Here is a 23,083-nt window from a genome sequence, read left to right on the forward strand (position 1 = left end):
CCTCTGCCCATGTATATGTTACGTTATTATCATTGTAGTTACGTATATTGGTACTCACAGTGCACAGCCAGAGCACGTAGTACTCGGGGATGGCATTATTGAAGTACTGGTTGAGAAACAGCATGGCGGGGCCCAGCATGGACCAGTCATACAGCTCCATCTCACTCTTGGTCATGTGAGCCACCTGAAAGGACAGAACTAATGTGCTCAACTGCTGCATTTGTCATTTTTGATGAAATCTATAATATAAATATCTTTTTATTTAATAAAAACATACAAAAAATTTAAAATATACAGTACTATGAAAATGAACAGAGTTTGTTAGAATAATTTTCCATTTCCAAAACTAACTAATTAATTTAAAAAATAATAATGTTTTAATCAACGAAGGAAACATTTGTAATGAGAACGTCTTAATTCTCGGAATTATGACGGGGCTCTCATCTGATAGGCTAGACTATCAAGTCCAACTATGTAATTAAATAAGAAATCGACAGCCCATATAATTTTGTGTTGTGTGTCAATATTATATAGCCCAGCCTAGCCTATATCTAATTAAATATATTGTTTTCTTGTACAGGCTACGCCTAGTTTGGGGCAAGATAATTTATGTAAAGTGAAATCTTCTTTAGTCGCGTTGGGCACTCTTTGGCAGGGGAAAATCTTATGGGTTCGCGTCACCGACGTGCTAAAATTGCCGAAATATTAATATATATAATTAGACACTTTTTGGATGGGTGAAATCTCGTGAGTTCACGTCAACGATATGCTTATAGCAGCATATCTGTAGCTATACAGCTGACGTATTGTGCAACTTTTCTGTGTATATTTTAAAAGTGAAATTGAATGGATTTAGTGAATAGTTCAATGTGTATATTATTATGCATTGTTGAAAAAGTGTTTTTGCAAATATTATTAAAAATAAATTGAAATTCTAATTTTAATATTAAAGGTTGTAAGTTTTCACTTCTATTCGCAGTCTCTACAACTGCCATTTTTTTATAATATCAAAATAATATATTATATTAACATACCACTAGACGATTGGTTACTTTGGCGGCGACCATCCCAAACGCGAGGATGTAGAGCGCCGGGTGGTTCTCGTACACGTGGGACTCGCTCTTCTGGAAGATGATGAAGGCGGGCACCACCACGAACGAGAAGGGGATCACCGGCGACAAAATGCTCGTGCCCTGGGGGCGGGAGACCGGCGCTGTAACTTGGGCTCTCACGACCACACACACACACTCAACTATTTGATAATACCAAATAATTGTGAGGGTAATTAAATTAACATTTAAACCATTAATTAGTGTATTAGAGGAAAGCGACACACTTTGGCGGGAAACAAAAATCTCCAGTGTTATAACGATTCAAGTTGGAATGATGAAGGTTATCAAAAATTTGAAAACTGACGGTAGTTATAATATTATTCGGCAATGTTATTTCAAGGGCATTTTGACTATGACAACCTTTTATCTTTAGCTTTGGACATTTGGTCATTAAAATCATTTTGATTTCAATATTGTTACTTCACCATCTTTTTCAATAATATACTTTGGTGGAAAATTAAGTATGTCCAGAGAATTTCATATCATAATATGTAATCATTCCACACTAACTGATCATATAAAGTTATCAAGCCAAGTAAAATTATGAAAAAAAGTTGTCAGTTATTTTCAAATCAAAGTACATAAACGGACGAGTAAAAAAAGAAGGACTCAGTGTCACCTTACATAAAAGTGGAGCACTAACAAGCCGGAAAACGTGTAAATACATAGCCCCACGCACACACTTACACTATGGTAAGTGTATGCGTGCATACAAGCCGATCGGTCGCCATTATGAGATTTTGCCATCGTCTGTAACAGATCAGTTTGCGTCGCAATAAAATATTTTAAAAATGCCGTCATGCGTTGTGAAAAAGTGTAAAAATAATTATGTAAGGGAGAAAAAAATGTGTAACTAGTATCCCCCGAAACCGCACACACACTAGCATAAAGGTGATTCACTTATTAATATCACGGCGCGGAGTCCTTCTTTTTTTACTCGTCCGTGAGTACATAATTATTTTCAAAGGAGAGTTACTGTATAAACACACAAACAATACAATCATTGTTATTAAAAGCAACATAAAAGCTAAAGCTGATATAAAGTCAAGTTCTCATGCAAAGCTTAACTGACAACAAAAGCGCAATATTAGGGCGTATTCACAAACAATACTTGAGGGATGTAACTCAAGGAACTGAAATAATTAAATATCTGTGAAGAAACCAGACCATTTCAGAAGTCATGTATCGAAAAAATTCAAATGTGTTTAAGTAACGAACGTACTAAGACACATTAAATGTCATATAAAAAAAAAAAAAATATGTTCATTCGTCGCAAAAGAAGATAAATTAATAAGTAAACATCCTTTAAAGACAACGTTTGTGTGCCTTCCATAGTTGTCCTCTCAACTGTGCGTTCAATTATATTGTTGTAAGTGAAGAATACCGGTTTCTTTAAGCTCCGAACAGGTTTTGAACGCGCAATACTCAATTAAGTAGCGCGGGGGGAGACGCGGGTAGATCGCACCCAGCGGACAATTACTACATTCGTGAATAATTGACAAACATGCTCAATTATTCGGAACGAGAGTTTACTATGTATGTATGTATGTTAGTTGTGGCTCATATGAAAAATACTAACACTGAGATACAGACACAATACGTAAAATGCATATATTTTCTCAAAATTTATTCCTTTTGAATTCTTATTGATGTCATTACTAATATACTAGACACTACTACCGCTTCGGAAACAAATGGCAATAAAGGGCTAAAAAATAAAATAATTGAGGGTAGAACATTATTTCTTTCTTCACTTATAACAATTACATCTTGACATCGCACAGTTTTAGGTTACTAACACCTAACGGGGTGTTAATTTAATACGTGCTTAAGGTAAATGGGGCACGCATTGCAGATGAAAATATGAAATTTTAAATAATTGATTGCAATGCCGTACCGATTCAAAATAGAGATAAGACATTACCTGATAGCTCTCGACAATAATAGGTAAACCTTTTGCTTTCAAACGAATACTCGAAGCAATGGGTTTTTAGATAAATATTGACAATAATTTATCACACTGAAAATGTAAAAATATATTTTCCAAATTTTTCGCAATGGTTGGTAACATTCACCTTAATCAGATATTAGAAAAACATGTTAAAAGTGGAGAATAGATTGTAGCCCGACTTCCAAAATGTAACTCAAGTTGAATTTGAAGTTCGCATTCATACGGTCACTCGTCACTCATACACGTCCACTAAATATTTCCTACAGATGCTATTTTGTAGAGTTGTAAACCTGCATCTTATAAATTGCTTGAGGTTCACACTATGGTTGAAGCCTATTCAACGAAAATGCGCTCTCTTCGAGCGTCCAAAGAAGTATCACAAAAACGCGTCAAGTGGAGTTGGCAATTAGTAAATGTATTAATTGTTATTTCAGCGTTGCACTGTCATTAGCTTTCTAGCTTCATCTGAGAGAATAAATCAATGACCTACGGGCTCCAGCTTGACAACTATCCAACGATTCATCACAATGTCTAACTTATTATTACATGCCGATGCCAGTGTCAGTCAGAACAGTAGCGTGCTGTTAAAAGATTACGGGTGTTGCCTATATACATGGGCCACACTAAAAGGTTTGCACTTCTAGCTAATCGGAACTTTTTGAATTTCGAATGTTATATTTTTTGAAACGTTGCAACCTTCTCGGTAATAAAAAAAAGGCGGGAAATCATCTGTCAATTGTTTTTTATGACACATCATAGCTCTACGTATGCAAGAGAGGTTTCACTTTTACCAGGTCCGAAGAGGCAGTGATAGCGTTCAATCAGCACGTAGAAAACTTGCCTTCAATCTGTGGTCCGCCTGTCTTAAAAAATGGTTCGATCCCATGATAAATGTTAAAAGTATAAAGGAGAGTATTTTGAAAAGCGATAAAACATAATATTTTGGTTATAACATGTTGTTTTTTTTAGGTTAGGCATAACTTTTAGTGTGACCTACGTACAACCCACAAAGCAGATTAACTTCTAGATATATATATCTTTCTATAGATTAGCCCATGATTCGTTTGCTTTTAATTTCGAATTGCGCTTCTTCGGTAACTTAACACATACATAAAAAACTGACGAGAGTGTCCTGTTAAAATATTTAAATCGTTTACTACACCTATTCAGCAGCTTTAGCATGAAAAAGTAACACAAATCAATGAATCAAACAAAAGATCATAATGCTACTTGAATTTTTATGGGTAACTAATCTATCGAATGTGTTAGAGTTGAACAAGCAAGTAATTAATCTGCCTTGAGACTATCCATTACTACTTGATCGGTGATAATGAATGGTTCGGTCTCAAAGCGTTCATGTGTATAGTGACATCACCAATTGAATAATGTAGCAGTCGTTCTTTGACAGATACTCACGTCAACAAGCATACAAAACTTGGGTTACATTTTGTAATCTGTTTCGAGATAACGCAGGACATGTCGAGCACCTTAGGACGCGTTCCCACTATGTCGTAACTATTAATTTATCGTTGGACGACTGTCGTCTGTAGCTGTTCCCATTTATACAATTGTTTGTCGTCAAATTTTTTCATCGTTTAACTGCTATCTTATGTAGCTGTTCCCATTGGATAACGACGACATTTTATCGTTTCACAGCAGTCGCTTTGACGTTTTTAACACGTGTAAACGACGAGACGATATTTTTATCGTGGCTACGATAGATTTGCGGTCACGATTTAGTCGTAATGATTTATTATCGTTTTACGACTGTCGTGCTAGCCGTTCCCACTGTCATGACAATCTGTTGTCACTGCAAAAAATGTTGTAGACGACAGTAAATCGTGTCGTTCTATATGTGAACACCTCCATTTAAACATATAAGCCACGACACTTAAAACTACACGATTATTTGTCGTCACGACAAATTGGGAACGCGCCCTTCCTCCCCTCAGCCCCTGTACCCAATCTCGCCCGTGCATGCATAAACCGCGTGCCCACCGTTAGCTTAACCACATTGCAATAGTGACACAATGCTTATATGTAAATTCTTACTGCGACCGTCGAGCCGTTTTTCCCCACTCCACCCCCGAATATAACTTTAAAGTATCCGAAAACGACGAACGAGTTGATCAGCACCACGCCGTAATTCGACAAGACGTTAACACTTCGGTGAATGGCCGGTATCTGTACGTGGCATGCGGGTTAAGTCCGTGTCGGCGGCGGCGTTCGGCAAAAATAAAACAAAAACAACATGCCGTTATTACTACTATTCAGACCGGGCCACTCTTAGTAGGTATTACGTAAGTAATTGCAATCGACATTGGTGATGTTCTACCAGGGATTTGGTATGTTCCAAGAGTTTGTGCTTGGCTGATTGCAATAAAATTACGCAATAGATCAGCTGTTCTTCACTCATTGTTAGACACACGGTTAAAAGTTCGGTGGGACAGACAAGCGTTTGTCCCAGACAGCAATGCGATGTAAGCCGTTCATTCAACATTAAAAAACGGAAATCCCTTTAAAATAATATTATAAGAGAATCTCTGTTACGCGAACAACTCGAGCTTTTATACGAAAAAAAATTAAATTGTATTCAAAAAAACTTTCATCACATTGTAAAATGCTTACCATCGCGTTCCGAGCCTACCGCAACATAATCAATTGAATGTTCGAGAACACAGAACAAACAGACAACCTCACACTTGTAACGGCAACCATCCGAGAGCCCACACCGAGATGCAATTGCTGTCAATAGCAGTTTTCAGCAAACCATACATTATTTTGATCTTTACTTAATTTGCTGCAGTTTATACTTTCGCAGCTATCATTGTTTTAACTTGTTGTTAATATTAGTCTTGTAAAATTGTGCCAAAGAATTTTTTATATATAATTGTTTACTTAGTATGGGCTTCTTATACATATTATGACTGTTGTTCAATATTACCGTTTACAGTTTAAGGTCTTGGTAAACTTCAGAATTAAATAATCAATATAAGAGCGTTTTTTTTTTCAAATTTTCTGAATTGGCCAGTTTAATGCTAATCTCAAAGATACGCACGCATATCACTTTCTAATTGCATCTCGGCTATAGACTTTGGTGACACTTCAGCACGTGTCATCATGTCTTACGGCGACAGTCGATCCATTTTTCCCGCATCCCTTATCGCGAAATGTCGTCAGGAAATTGAGGATAAAATACATCTGACCGGCGACCGCCAGCGAGAATATTTGGAGACACCGGGGTACTCCCACGATCTGCGATCAATTTTCTTTATTACAATTTGTATACTCGTTCTTTTCTAGCCCCGACGTTAGCCCAAGTACTGAACAATACAATTTATATTAGCTTACGTAGAGTATTCTATTCGGAGTCCCTAGCGCGTTAAATTGATTAGTACAAACTGAATGATATGAATATGACGAGAGTTGTGCAACCAGAACAATGAGTGAAGACCCAGATGATCCCCGGCCTCTAGGTTAAAGAATAAACAAAAGTGCTTGAGCCCTGCTCTCCAAACAGAGGGCAGGAGCCGGGCACTCACATGAAAAACCATGCCATTAAAAAAACCCACATGATAAGTGACTTTATGTCTGGATAGCGTTAACATAATACTACTGGTAAATCAATTCTAATACAAAAAAAAGGGTTTACATAAACGAGTTAACTAACGTCCAATGAGTAAATAATCTTCAGAGTTACGCCAAAGCAGATAACAGTATTTGAAAAATTTACTTATAAGTTTACTCGGTTCCTTTTATTCAAACGATGTAACTGTAATTGAAGATTGTTTACTCTAGCGACAATGCCGAAAGCAAAGTTAACAAACCATAAACAAATTTAAATCTACCCTCACCAGCGTGAGGTTTAAATCGCAACTATCTCTGCTACAGTATAACGATGACGTGACAGATATACGTTAAACTGACATCTATCCAATGTCCAACGTAGAAAATAATCTTCAAAGATCTAACCTTGCGGCTAAGTAATAACTCAAAGCATAAAAATAGCATACGATTGGCTATTCATAATTATATGCCAAAACAATGATCATAAGAGATACTTTTTTTATAGTTTCTAACATCGGACACTGTATAAAGTTTTTAAATATAACTGCCACGGCTTAAAGTTGTTGATTCTCACAGCGACAGTAGAACCATTCTTGCCCACTCCACCGGCGATAATGGCCGCGCCGAGAGATCCGAGCGTGAGTACGGCGGCCATCACGGCAGCTAGACCTAGAGAGTACCGCATCTCGAAGGACCCCACCTACAGTCCAGGCACACATAGTCATAAGCGGAACCGCGCCGTTTTTTTTATGCCAACAGGGGACGAGACAAGCAGGACGTTCAGGTGATGGTAATTAATACGTCCTGCCCATTACAATGCAGTGCCGTTAAAGATTCTTGAAAAACCTCATCGTGCTCGTCACCTTCAGACATGACGTCAAGTCTCATTCGCCCAGTAATTTCACTAACTACGGCACCCTTCAGACGGAAACACAATTAATACTTACACATTACTGATTCACGGCAGAAAAAAGGCACCGTTGTGGTACCTACAATCTAGCCGGTATTCTGTGCAAAGAAGCCTCCCACTGGTAAATGCCCTTAGTTGCCTCTTACGCCACCTTTGGGCCTGGGACACCCCTATTCTTTTAATGCACCGTTCAAGTAGGTTCAAAATGCGGCTGTTCGATGTAGTGCAACAGCCGCAAATATTTTTTTGTAATACTAGATCTATGACTCTATATTATGTTCACATCGGGTACAGGTGGGTGCAGTCTATTAATTCCTGTTCCGCACTCATCGTTGATCAATGAGTGTCATTAGCACACTCACTTATCAACAATAACTACTACAACACTGAAGCACACAGATCTACCCAAATCAACATACACACTCCAATATGTAATAGTTATTTATGCAACTGTTGTGTAATAAGGGGTATTGCAGAGTGTTTTAATAGTATCACATTAGTGTTTTAATACCTAATTATCAACAGTTGCACACAAGACTTTATCTACACCCATAATATGAATCCACTCTTAAAGATTCTGAAACAGCTTACAGCTAAAATGAAAAAAGCCAGTCCTAGTTACCATTACATCATCCAAAAGAGTGTTGTAATTAAATTCAGTACAACATTACAACACTCGTTTGGATGATGTAATGTTTATTAGGACATTGGGTGTTTTAATGGTGGCAATAAGCTTAATGTTTTAGAATCTTTAATAGAGGATTTAAAGCATGGGTGTAGATAAAATTATAATATAATCACACATTTACAACAAATTTAAGAACTTCTGATATAATCCAATCATAACTATTGATTTACCACACAAATAATGTAATGTGTATTAATTTAGCTTGTATTTATAAACAATAAACTTAAATAATTTATATAGTATACTACTCTAGGTCTAAGGTACTCTATCTATATAATATATTAAGTCTCATGTGGGCATTTTTAAATAAAATATAACTAAATGTAATAAAACAACTAAGTAGATACGTTAAAATAACAATTGATAATTTATATAAAATTGGGTAGATGACTAAAATAAAATAATTATAACATAAACGAATATTCATATTAATAACGCAAACATTAAAAGTTACATTCCATCCTTCTTGAAAAAGTAACTTTCTTTACTTTTATATTTAATGACTGTGGATTAGTACCTACCTTATTAAAATCGCCATTCTTTTATTGACTTAAAAACTAATATTAATGACAATGATACTTAAAAAAGGCGTAAGTGCCACATACCCAATTATAAATAAATCAATATGTACATAATAATACTATGTTGATATGACACTATAATTATAAATTATAACTGCTAAGGTGGTCTTATAGCATTAAATTAATAAATAATTATGATTTTGAACCTTGACATATACTTAAACGTGACGAGAAATAATAATATACATTGTAACTTTGGCACTGTTGTACATAATATAGTTTTTTACATGTCCTATAGTGTAACAATTTATGACATACAAACGAATTTCGACTTGACATGACAGAGATAGAACCAAGAAATCAAAGGAATAGAGTATTTTACACACATGGAGGAATTTTCTTCATTTAGAACAAAATAAAGCGAGAAATTATACTTTCAACAGTCTTCACAGTTAAGGTTCAGTATTTTATTATTCCTTGACACAATATCCACAAGATACATTTTAGTGAATTATGTGCAATAATACGTTGGAAACAGGAACGTCCTACCAATAACATTATGATCAAAGATCAAATATTCGATCTATGTAAGTGTGCAGTAAAATATTTTTCGGCATCTGCAACTGCTTATGCAGTTCTGTCTTATTTCATCCCACTTCTGATAACAACAAACGAAGGGGATAAACATACATTAGGACAAATGTGAACAACTTAACCCCGATTTCACTATTGAACTAGATTAGAACACTTTGAACCGAGCTTACGAGTACTTTAATTATACTTAACGAGTTTACAGATTCAATTCTTATTTCACCAACACAAACCAAACGTAGTTATAGCCTAGACGCGTATAAACGCAAACCGCTGAATTTTGGACGTCCAACATATTGGATCGCGTTCAAGAGCTGCCACTGTCGTTATCGTAATAGAAACATTTTTGATTTTGCTCATTCTTATCGATGACAGTTTTGACACACATTTAATACATTCTATTGTTTATGAAATGTTAATGTCAACACACTCAAAAGATATCGGTGAAGTCGCTGTGTGTTTAATCAAGATCAAGACTGGCATTAGAACTTTCTTTTTTATGGAATAGGAGGACAAACGAGCGTTGGGGTCTTCTGGTGTTAAGTGATCACCGCCGCCTACATTCTCTTGCAACACCAGAGGAATCACAGGAGCGATGTCGTTTACGTAAAACTGAGTTTTATTGAACTCAGTTTGTAGTGTTATAAATGAAATCGGGGCTTAATGTTGTATTATGTGTTGGAACAATGAAACAAATGAAATATCGATTGTGAAAAACATCGAATGTTGTTTGGGAAACGTCGTTGGATGTTTAATAACATAATGCGGACGTGCCGGCGCACACATTACCTCGGTGGCCCAGACGGAGGGGCCGAGCGCGGCGGAGATGATATGGATGGCGATGATGGTGTACTGCGCCTCCGTCACGTCCACGCGGCCCATCTTGAGCGTGCCCGTCACGTACGCCTGCCAGTGCGCGCAGTAGAACAGCGTCATCGCACAGAAACACTGGAACATTATAAAGATTTCTATTTTAAATTGGATATTTAAGCCACTTATTGAAGGTCAGGCAGAAGTCATCAATCATTCAGGAGAGCTTGTCCTGGCCTAAGAAGAACAACAAGAAACGTAGGATTTATTAAAACCAAATAATTGTAGTACTTACAAATTCTTTACATGACTTACACAATATTAATCCATGTTATTTTTTTTCTAAATTATCAATAGACTATAAGTTCCGGTATCCACCAAAGCGGAGAGGAGAGGCGATGTATTTTGGTAACCAATCAGATTTCGTTATTTCCACATCTCCTCTCCGCTTAGCTACGGTGGAAATAGAGCAAGCGGAGAGGAGAGGGGATGAATTTTGATAACCAATCAGATATCGTTATTTCCTATTTTTTTCGAGATATCTTATTTATCTATAGAATTTTGTGCCGCATCGATCGATGCGGAGCGGAGATGCGTGAAGGCGGGCGGCCGGGCGGCGCCACCCCCTTTCCCCGCTGCATTCTCCCCGCGCCTCGATACCCGAAAGCGTTGTTATAAGCACAGCTCTCATCTCCTCTCCGCTTTGGTGTAGACCTAGCAGCTTCGTGGTTTATCTTCTCTCCTCTCATCTCCGCTTTGGTGGATACCGGGCCTTAAGCATGGTGACCAGCGCGGCTCATATCACCAAGTTTTTGCCTCCGAATGATACTTTTTTTTATGAAAATAAGGGACGAGACGAGCATGACATTCAGCTGATGGTAATTGATACGCCCTACCCATTACAATGCAGTGCCGCTCAGGATTCTTGAAAATCCCTAAAATTCTGAGCGGCACAACAATTGCGCTCGTCACCTTGAGACATAAGATGTGAAGTCTCATTTGCTCAGTAATTTCACTAGCTACGGCGCCCTTCAGGCCGAAACACAGTAATGTTTACACAGTACTGCTTCACGGCAGAAATAAGCGCCATTGTGGTACCCATAATCTAGCCAGCTTCCTGTGCAAAGGAGCCTCTCACTGGTAAAAACACTGCCCGATAAAAGCGTTATCAATTTTGATTATTCAGTGTTTGCGTAAGCTAGTAGTTATATATTCAAAATACTATGGAGCTAATTAATGCCAAGCGTGGCTTTCTGTTTACGGCTTGTCAATCAAAATCAATAGATGCACTGTCCATTTCTATCTTGATGTATCTTCGTAAGAGATGTTCTTCTCCTTCAGACGCCTTGTTTGTGGATACGCTAGTATATTGTAAGACTATGGTGGCAATATAGATATCTAATTTGTTATATATTCATATCATGCGAAAATATGCAAGTACAATATAAGAGACCATTCGAACCACGTGCCCTTAAATTTTAACTTAGACATGAACCACCTAAGAATAGTTATTTATGCAACTGTTGAGTAATAAGGGATTTAAAACACGAATGTGGGTTTATGACATAATGCGAAGCCGAGTGTGATACTATTATCACATGAGTATTTTAATACCTAAGTATCAACAGTTGCATACAAGACTTTATCCACACCCTAGAGATTGATAAAGATTCTGAAACAGTTAGCTTACTGCTAACATTAAAAAAGCCAGCCCTAGTAACCATTACATCATCCAAACGAGTGTTGTAATTAAATTCAGTACAACATTACAACACTCGTTTGGAAGATGTAATCGTTATTAGGACGTTGGGTGTTTTAATGTTGGCAATAAGCTGTTTTAGAATCTGTAATAGAGGATTTAACGCGGTGTATAATAAATAATTATAAAATAGCTTTATTAAATTCCACAATAGTTACATAAAATTACTTAGTTTGATATTTTATAATTATATTACTAATTAACTTTAATAAATCTACTACTAATACAATTTAATCTCCTTCTAATGTGGACCCCCTCAGGGTAAAAGCCTCCTCCAAAGAATTCCATTTTTCTCTATCTTGAGAAATGGTCACCCAGTCTCTCCCTATGTTGGATATAATCTCGTCTTGCCACCGGGCGCCCTGGCGACCTCTACTTCTCACGCCTTGCGGTCCTTTCCATTTTGTGGTGTAAATTGTCTCTTGATATCACCGTATCTCCCAACATGGCCAGTCCATCTCTATTTGAGACTTTGAGCGAAGTGTAGAGCATCCTTTACCTTGGCTTTTTTCCGTATTATTATGTTTCTCACTCTATCTCTCAGTTTTATATTTAAACGGAAAGGAGCTGTTTAAATATAAAACTGAGCGTGGGTGTAGATAAATATAATTTCGCGCTTATGAATGAATACGTAAGTAGTAAATCAGACTTGATAACGTTTTGTTAACTTCTGCGAGGCAAGCGATAGCTCGTATCAACGACGCAGCACGCACCACGCCACAATGATCAGGTGAGGACTGTTATCAGCACGTCGGATGACTCCACAGATAACCTTACTACTAGCGAATTATCAAACTCGAGTAGGCATTGTTCAAGTATTTATCAAATGATAAAATTGTCCATTCTTTTGAATCGAAAACCAAACCACTATTTGTTTTGACAGTTTTTGAGAAAGTTCCCAGTACCAAAATATGATAGTTGAATTTAAGGTTTTTATTTAATGTTTTAAAATGGGACCGCAAATAGCCCGCGGGTTATGTATCCGAGATGTTATGTGATGATATTTTCGTTTGAATAAGGCGTCACTTACCTACATCTTATGTCTTTAAACGAGCAATTCTTGATGAATCTCGGAAACGGCTCAAACGGTTTTAATGAAATATAGTATACAGGTAGTTTCGAGGGTTAGAAATCGATCTAGAAAAGTTTCAATTTTAAATGTAGTTTTATCCATGTTTTAATCAGAAACTGTTACAATAACATTAGAATATTAAGGTAAATTTCGCCACTATATACAAAATACTAATAGCTCAGATGGGACATTGGGTGATCCGGAAAGCAGCAGACCTTGGTTCGAATCCAGATGTCCTATAACTTTTTTTTTGTTCAAGTTTTGTACCTTCTTAAAAATCCGAGCAAGGTTCGTTCGTCCAGGTAAAGAAAGAAAGAAATTATTTTATTTGTTACTTATTACATTTATATTTATATATATTACATTTATACACGAAAAACTATTGCTTTAACCGTATAATTATTGAAATATTAGGAGTGCTTTAAAATAGCTTTAGAAGTATTAAAAATGTGACCGTGTTCCGTGACCTACATGAATAAAGTGATTTTTATTTGATTTGATCACCAGCCGGAAGACGTCCACTACTGGACAAAGTCTTCCCCCAAAGATTTCTACGACGATCCTGCGCTGCCCTCATCGAACGAGCGATCTTAACCAGATCGTCGGTCCATCTTGAATATATAAACAGAATCGGCAACAAACTGACTTTGCCCATTTATTGATACAAATTGTTAGTGTTGTTGACTATATCTGTCTACAGCACCTGACACTACGACGGCTATTCTGTGTATTTCACAGAAAGTAAACAGTCTTCACAATACTTGGGACATACACTGGTACAATGAAATACTGCGAAACTTATGTGTAGAAGCATAATGAAAACCAATTAACTTTAAATAAATATTTTGTTTTGACTCAGTGATACAAACGCTTCAACCGAAGCTGTATACGAAAATAATAGTTTAAAAAAGCGTGCTGTCATAGAAGGTCTAAGGTAAATAATAAACATACATATAGAAACATAGACGACCTGTATAGCCGAGTGGTTAGCGATCCTACCTACTAAGCTAGAGGTCCCGGGTGTGAATCCCGGTAGGTGCAAGCATTTATATGATGAATATGGATGTTTGTTTCCGAGTCATGGATGTTTATATATATTTATGTGTGTTTATATGTATTTATGTATGTTTAAGTAAGTATATTGTATTAAATATATCGTTGTCTTGCAACCCATAACACAGGCTATATATGCTTAATTTGGGGCAAGATAATTTGTGTGAAAAAGTGTGTCAATATTATTATTATATTATATCGATTTGCGAATGGGCGGCGGAAATCACAATTATTGAACCTAGGTGCTTGTTAGATGACACAGAATATGATTCACGACGATTGTTGCCAATGCAAAAATAGTTGGTCTATACGAGTCCTTATAAATAATTTAAAACAGCTTACTTTAATGCGACAAAGAGAATCATTCAAATTCATTCATTCAATTCAAAACACGGACTAGTCAAAAAAAAAAGAAAGACCGTGATATTAGCAAGTGAAGCACCGTTATGCTAGTGTGTGTGCGGTTACGGGGTATATCAGTTGCACAATTTTTTCTCCCTAAATAATCATATATCCACAAATACTTTTATGGTATTGTTTTTACACTTTTTCACAACGCACGACGGCATTTTTATAATATTTTATTGCGACGCAAATTGATCTGTCACAGAAGATGGAAATTCTCATAATGGCGGCCGATCGGCTTGTATTAGTGTAAGTGTATGCTTCGGGCTATGTATTTACACGTTCACCGGCTTGTTTTGGTGCCTCACTGTTATGTAAGGTGACACGGAGTCCTTCTTGTTTGACTCGTCCATGATACAGTATAGTATATATCAGTGTGCCCTTGAAGTAGCCGACCTTGAACTGGTTCAGAAATAATTACATAACGTTAGTCTCGAGACGGTCGACTCCACATTTGGACAATAGCTGCTGGCGCCGCGCCAGCTCCAACCCGTCTCCCTGCCAAGTGCCACATTCTCCGAGAACTACCCAAGATATACTATAAACCGGTGTTTATACACTCACTTCACAGATTTTATAGATTACGTACTAAATTCGCAATCACTTTTCACCCTTCACGTCGATGACGTCACATCGTCGGTTTGTTACGGTGTGCAAAACAAGCATAACTCGGGTTTATTATTATTAAAATAAGGGACGAGTCGAGCAGTACGTTCATTTGATGTTAATTGAAACTCCCTGCCCATTACAATGTAGTGCCGCTCAGGATTCTTGAAAATTTTGAGACATAAAATGTTAAGTCTCATTTGCCCAGTAATTTCACTAGCTACGGCGCCCTTCAGACCGAAACCCAATAATGCTTACATATTACTGTTTCACGGCGCCGTTGTGGTACCAATAATCTAGCCGTTATCCTGTGCAAAAGAGGCTCTTTTAGGCCCACTGTTGTTATTACGAATAAATGAAAAAAAAAGGATTTGTTTGTCAGTATTATAGATTGATGTTCGAAGGTGTTGTGATGCTTATTATCATTATTATTATGGTGAAAAATCAATGAATGAATCTGGGTTAAGTAAAAAAAGATTTAATTTTTCTCGTAGAACAATTATAATAGCGACATAGAACAACAGAAACTGAATAACAAACAACAAATGTCGAAACGTAACAATAAAAATTTCAAATATAAAGCAGTGATAGCACGAAAATATCACGACATGTACCTAATACGGTAATGAAACTGCAAACCGTACTGACGCAACAGGACGAGCGGGAGCAGGTGAGGGGAACGGGCCCCCGCCCGGCTTCACGCTTCAGTCAAGTCCAGAGGTTACCGAGATAAGTATTCAAATAATAAGACATATTCATAATTTGTTTTTGCCTTTCAGTAGGGAGTACGCTATTAAAGCTTTTACCAGTAAGATGCTCCTATTACCAACGGCGCCTATTTCTGCCGTGAAGCAGTAACGTGTAAGCATTTCTGTGTTTCGGTCTGAAGGGCGCCGTAGCTATGTCTCAAGGTTGACGGACGTTGTTTTTGGGGTTTTTCAAGAATCCTGAGCGGCACTGCATTGTAATGGGCAGGGCGTATCAATTACCATCAGCTGAACGTCCTGCTCGTCTTGTCCCTAATTATCATTTAAAAAAAAGTTACCGGTATGTTAACGGCGGTGAACGACTTTGTTTTGCCAAAATATGTCGCTTTCTCAGTTGAGGCTAAGCATTAATTCAATATGCAACTTTAATTATTTATTAGTCAGCTAATTATATAATATGCATTTATATAACAGTAGAATATACTTTGTTATATTCACGGGTCGATAAACTCCTCCATCACGCCACTGATATGAGTAATATTTGTCGCGTCGCGTTCCGCTACGGTCGCCACATTAGCCAACATCCATCGACTCGTTATTCGATAATTTATACCAAATTTTTTTTATTGAGTGAAGCGACACGAGCGGCGCTCATACGGGGTGACTCCAATTGATTTCTGTGTTAAATTGTTTCTCGGCCATTTCTGGACCGATTAAAAAAAATGAAATCATAGAAAGATCTAGGTTATTGTCGAGACAGAAAATTGAATTTCGACTTCATTGAATTATTATAATTGAAAACAAACATGATTTACAAATTATTCTAAATTAGCACGCGCTATTTATATTTTATAAATTATAATAATAAAAATATTAAAATTTTGCCGATTATCAAGTCACAATAAGTTATAATTGCATGGAGAGCCTGGACGACTTCGTTCGTCGCCTGAGCACCTCTGTGTCCGCGCGCGCCGATGGAGCGCGATCCCAGCATTTGCGTGGCATCGCGCCATACCCACGGCGACCTCCGTACATAAGAGGACTACCACGTGACCTAGTCTCCTAGGACACGACTGCTTCCTCGCCGCTGGCTAATGGGCGTTCACCGGTACACTACCGGCGGCCGCAAGCCAACCACGGACCTACCACCCTGCCGCAGTCCGCAGATCGCTCGCGACACTACGCGGGCTCGATCGCACTGCAGCAGGATACCACCGGACATATAACACCACGGACCAACCGGTCCCACCCAGTGCCCCGCCTGTAGTTGCAGGCGGCGTTTAAACTACTGAAAGGGGCCATCGCCCCGAACAGTTACCCCGAGGCCCGTGAGGGCCTACGCGGAAGACCCAGGTGGAAGTTTTAATTGTAACACTGCTATCCTTTGACCATTTTCGAATGTTCATGATCTATAAGCATCAGTTCTTGTACACAGACTTAGTTTACCTCGCTTCACTTAATATACGCCGCAGCGAAGCGGCACCCTAGTATATTCATTATTTATTATAGCTATACTAGCTGACCCAGCAAACGTTGTATTGCCGATATTAAAATCGCGATACAAAAGTAACTGTTGATCGTAGATGGGTGAAAATTTGAAGTTGTGTGTATTTTTTAATGCTGACTCATAATCAAATTTAAAAAATGTCAAAATAATTAAAAAATAAAATCGTGTAACTTTTATTCCTTAACATTTAGGGGGATGAAAAATAAATGTTGTCCGATTCTCATACCTACCCAATATGCACTCAAAATTTCATGAGAATCGGACAAGCCGTTTTGGAGGAGTTCAAAGTTTAACACCATGACACAAGATTTTATATATTAGATTTACAATACTATGACTACATAATATTAAAACTATCATTACGTGAAAGCATACCAAGAATACTGGCAGCATTTCCGCGTTGGATAGTTAGGCTTATCCGTTGACCGAAATAGCTGCCAGCGCTTGGGTTTCCAGTAGCCTTATTGAGGCGCAAAGATAGTATTTTGAACATTCTCCGCGCCTCTAATATTTACAGACTTTGGTAATTTAAGTTGGCCCACTAATCTTATCTACATAAGCTTTGAAATGGTATTTGAATTTGATGAAAAATATTTTTTTTTTTATGGAAAAGGAGGACAAATGAGCGTACGGGTCACCTGGTCTTAAGTGAACCGCCGCCCACATTCTCTTGCAACACCAGAGGAATCACAGGAGCGTTGCCGGCCTGAAAGAAGGTGTACGCGCTTTTTTATTAATTACTAGCTGACCCGACAGACGTTGTTCTGTATATAATAAATAAAATAAAGTTTTTTTATGAGTTTGTCAATAATATATCATAAAATCAAGAATTGCTTCGTAAAAATGCACCCTGTTGTTGTAATAAAATTGTTTCACATTAACCGTCAATAAATTCGACGGGTTACGCATCAAAGGAAAAATAAATTTGTTGTTTTTATTTATATCCGAGGATTTTCCTATTTATTCACATTTTAAATCTTCCCTGTACTTCCACAAATAGCCCCAAATTAGCCAAATCGGTACAGCCGTTCTCGAGTTTTAGCGAGACTAAGGAACAGCAATTCATTTTTATATATATATGAAGGTTATTAAGGATAAAAATAACTGTTGTAGAACTGTATCATATATGTATAGTTTGTTTATTTTTAATTGTAACAGTATTTATGGGCAGACTGAGTAGGTAATTGTTTACAGTGAGTATAAAAATTTCCCTATTTATATTTTAACATAATTGATCATGTAAATAATGCCGTAAACGGTTTATTACTAGATATTATGACATGGAATGTTGAAAGCGGTAAGTATATTATCAATATTGATCAACGTCGGTTTCGCAAAATCAACAGGATTTGCGAAAGGCCTGCACTTGTTAATTGTGAACAGTTCATGTCGAAATTAATATAATTATGATACAGCCTTAGATAATTTATAAGTCTTCATAGAGCCTCTTGCTGCTAGGCAATCGATGAAAACAGGCCAGGTTTATAACTTTAGTGTGCGTGACAAACTACTTCTTACACTCGCTATTTGTATAGTGTTAGTGTGCGTGCATTGCTCAAAATAGAGGTTAACTGTCAACTTCATAATTTTTTTTTGACTCCTTTGCACAGGAAGCCGGCTAGATTATCGGTACTACAACGGAGCCTACTTTTTCCGTGAAGCAGTAATAAAGTAAACGTTACTGTGTTTCGGTCTGAGGGGCGCCGTAGCTAGTGAAATTACTGGGTAAATGAGACTTAACATCTTATGTGTCAAGGTGACGAGCGCAATTGCAGTGCCGCTCAGAATTTTTGGGTTTGAATCCAGAGCGGCATTGCATTGTAATGGTTAGGGCGTAACAATCACCGTCAGCAGAACGTCCTGCTCGTCTCGTCCCTTATTTTCATAAAAAAAAATAAAAAAAAGGCTATCTAAACGCATAAATGATTTAGTTTTTTTTTGTATTAATTTAATATTAGCATATAACGGGATTGTTGGTCATTGTAATGACTGTTTTTGTTTCAACAATCAGCATGTCGTGGGTCACCTATATTTCTCAAAGAATACGTTGATCTTTTACCCCCTTATTCATAATGGTCGGCTAACTTTAAACAGCCGCTAATGAGTGTTTTCTCTTATTCTGACTTAGGTCAATCGAAGAAGACAGAGTGAGAATTAGCAATGCTTTAAGTTAGCAGACTATTATGAATAATGGGGATAATAGTTACTAGCTGCTGCCCGCTACTTCGCTCATTAGGACGCTATAATACAATAAAAATATAAGCGTCTGGCACGACAATAATATGTTACCTAAATGATATCCCGACCTCTTCTTAATATTCATGTAAGAAAAGTGCTTGACACTTCATTTAAATATGTTTGAATTAGCCGCGTAATAACGTTGATGTGTATAAGTTATTTGTGACTTGTGAGTGAAACTACCAAGAGTTTCTATGGAGCTGTCTATCAGATTGATGTCTACAGCATGCGAATTAGGTTATGAAAATTATATTATAATTTGATTATTTAAATAATAGAGATTAAGAACTGGTGAAACAATAGCTTTAAATGTGCTAGATATCCAAGGATACATTAACACATTATAATCATGAAAAAAAAATCTGTAGGGCTATTCAGCAGTTTTTACGGTAAAAACAGATAAAAATTATGTATTTTTTTTTAAATAAAGTAATTTAAACCAGATTTTGGCGTGACAACACGTCCTGAGGATGCCTCGTGTAGAGGCGAAACACGTGTCGAATTGTTTAAAGACAAATATTGGCGGAATTAACACTAAAGAAAACTCAAATCACTTGTAAACAGGAAAATGTATTATCGTCACAGCTTCAAGGACCATGACGAGTGGACGTATAGGCTTATATAATATATCTTTATAATAATTCTCAAAGTAAAATGATAGAAATTAAAATTAAAGTAGTCGCATTTAGTGCAGTGTTTCTACCGTTACATAGGGTTGCACTGAGAGATGGCGGTACATGCATACGATAATAGCTTTAAGGGTAAATGTATAGGTACACTTTTATAATAAACTCTCAGTCACTGTTCAGGCATTACCTATAAATAAATATAAATGTTTTATTAAAAAATGGCTCTGTCGTAAATCCTACTACTCCCATCTGAATATCTAATTGATCGGACAGCCTGGGACTGGATTATGATTATTTTAAAGTAATAACTATTATTGTATATTTTATTAAAAAGAGCGCAAATAGAAAGCGCCGCTTCTTCTCTCTCACAGCGCCATTTGTTTTCGAAGCGATGGTAGTTTTAAAAGTGGCATCTAAAATAATTGTAAAGGATACAATTTTGAGAAAATAAATGCCTTTTATGGTGACGAACGTAGTGATGTGATCGGACTCGTCGAGGCAGTCAGCTAAGAAGGTAATTTAAAAAGCATAAAAGGCATTTATTTTCTCAAAATTGATTCCTTTAGAATTCTTTTTGGTGTCATTTCTAATAACTACTAGATACTACTACTGCTTCGGAAACAAATGGCGCTCTGAGAGAGAAGAAGCGGAGCAAGAAACACTCCTAACATTCTTTTTTTGCGCTCTTTTCAATAAAAATATACAATATTGTAGTCATTTCTATCGCTATAAAATAATTACAATCTAGTCCCAGGCTGTCCGATCATTTAGATATTCAGCTGTGGACTAATAGGATCTACGACAGAGACATTTTTTAATAAAACATTTAAATTTCTTTATAGATAACGCCTGAACAGTGGCTGGGACTTTATTTTAGAAGTGTATGAAATGAAATGATTTCTTTGTATGAATCGTGGTAACATAGTTGTTAACAATTAATTAGTGTACAGCACAATTCGCCAATATATCGGCATACAAATATTTGATTGTCAATGTTGGAATATCATATTTAATTTATACTTATACGTTCTTAATACACATTACATAGCTTTAATTCAATGATATAATATAAAATAAACATTAGTTTGTAGGTACCTCTCAAAAATTACATTTGAATACTATTATTTTTGGCTAAAGAATTCTTTTAAACTATAAAAATATTTATCTATTAGCCATAATTTAAATTTTTTATGCATTAATATTTTAGGCATCTCTCTAATATTCTTTGAAAGGTGGTTAAATACCCTAATACACATAACATTTGCGTTATTTTGATGAAGCGCTGTTATACAGTATGGCATCAGAAGGCGAGTTGGATCTTTTAATCCTAATATGGAATAGTTCTTTTGCTGGTTTAAAAAGTTCTCCATGTTTTTTAATGAACATACAAATTTCTAATATATATAGACCAGTACATGTATACATTTACCCTTAAAGCTATTATGTATCTTATGAAGCCTACTAGAATTAGTTACAAGCAATCCCTTATTTCTAGTGTTATAATAATGAAAATCACTATTAAGAGCAAATATTTACCTGAAAGAACATCCATGTGGGGTAGTCTCCCAGACGCACCGCTATACAGGCGCCCAGCGCGATAAACACGGTGGAGATGGAGTCGCAGCCGTGGTCAAACAGTTCGCCCAACGGCGACTGCGAGCCCGTGCGTCGCGCCTGTTTGCCATCGATGGCATCCAGGCTCTGGTAGACGAACACGCCCAGGGCGCACAAGGCGCACGCCCAGCGCGGGGGCTCCTGCCTCGCGTCAGGACTGTACCTGCGCCGTCACTCACATTTGAACGTATTCCCAGAAAAACTGATTCCTGCCGCCAAATTCCACCTTCGCACGACACGCCACAAATTAGGATATCATCCCCACCATCTGGATGTGTTGCGGTCCTCCACAGTGCGGTTTTCAAGGAGCTTTCTTCCACGTACTACAAAGCTCTGGAAAGAGCTTCCTTGTGCCGTGTTCCCGGGACGATACGACATGGGTACCTTCAAAAGAAGTGCGTACACCTTCCTTAAAGGCCGGCAACGCTCTTGTGATTCCTCTGGTGTTGCAAGAGAATGTGGGCGGTGGTGATCACTTAACACCAGGTGACCCGTACGCTCCAAACGAAACGTTCCAAACCACAATCATGTCGAAATTGAGTTAAGAACACATAAAAACCGGTCATGTGATTCATATTAACAACTGATCAGGATCTCGCATGATAGTACCAACTGTAGCAAGATCCCATAGAACCTACCACAACCTTACAATTGTGTTACCCTACCAATATTTATTATAAATTCTTATTAAAATTTATATAAAAATTGTTATCTATATATATAAAAATGAATTGCTGTTCATTAGTCTCGCTAAAACTCGAGAACGGCTGGACCGATTTGGCAAATTTAGGTCTTGAATTATTTGGAAGTCCAGAGAAGGTTTAAAAGGTGAATAAATAGGAAAATGCTGCTAAATTAAATAAAAACAACAAATTTGTTTTTCCTTTGATGTGTCCGTACATAATTTCTATGAGAGAATTTATTGACACACGGTTTGACAGTTCTGCTGTGAAACAATTTCATTACGACAGCAGGGTGCATATTTTACGAAGTAATTTTTGATGTTATGATATATTATTGACAAATTCATATAAAAACATTATTTTATTTATTATATACAGTACAACGTCTGTCGGGTCAGCTAGTCAACAAAAAAAAATTAACAGAGGCAACTATTGTTTTGTTTTTTTTGTATTTATTTTTAAAATATCAAACAGTAGGTGTTGCAACTGACAAAAAATGGCAGCCCTACTGTCACTCTTTAAATGACATCATGACTTAGTAGCGCAACCTACATGTGTGGAATACACTAATATTAATTAAACTTAAAACACAAGTTCCTTAAAATGTGATGTTTGTGGCTTGAAACATTTTTCAGGAACTACATTCATTTGAGGTATGCT

The 23,083-nt window shown here is 37.0% G+C and overlaps 1 protein-coding gene across 3 annotated transcripts in view; it reads right to left on the reverse strand.

Moving 5' to 3' along the window:
- Window positions 1-23,083, reverse strand: part of LOC126975838 (cholinephosphotransferase 1) — a 38,010-nt gene that overhangs the window by 12,539 nt on the left and 2,388 nt on the right. The window contains exons 2-6 of one of the 3 annotated variants that reach the window (XM_050823878.1): window positions 21,663-21,903; window positions 10,130-10,288; window positions 5,116-5,247; window positions 1,035-1,193; window positions 59-184 (exon numbers count right to left, since the gene is read on the reverse strand). In XM_050823878.1, the coding sequence (XP_050679835.1) occupies window positions 59-184; window positions 1,035-1,193; window positions 5,116-5,247; window positions 10,130-10,288; window positions 21,663-21,903 (817 nt within the window). Of the gene's footprint in view, window positions 1-58; window positions 185-1,034; window positions 1,194-5,115; window positions 5,248-7,204; window positions 7,331-10,129; window positions 10,289-21,662; window positions 21,904-23,083 lie in introns of all 3 variants that reach the window. The other 2 variants (XM_050823880.1, XM_050823881.1) reach the window with 2 other exon arrangements.

This window comes from Leptidea sinapis, chromosome 38 (assembly GCF_905404315.1).
Source record: "Leptidea sinapis chromosome 38, ilLepSina1.1, whole genome shotgun sequence".
Classification (NCBI taxonomy): domain Eukaryota; kingdom Metazoa; phylum Arthropoda; class Insecta; order Lepidoptera; family Pieridae; genus Leptidea; species Leptidea sinapis.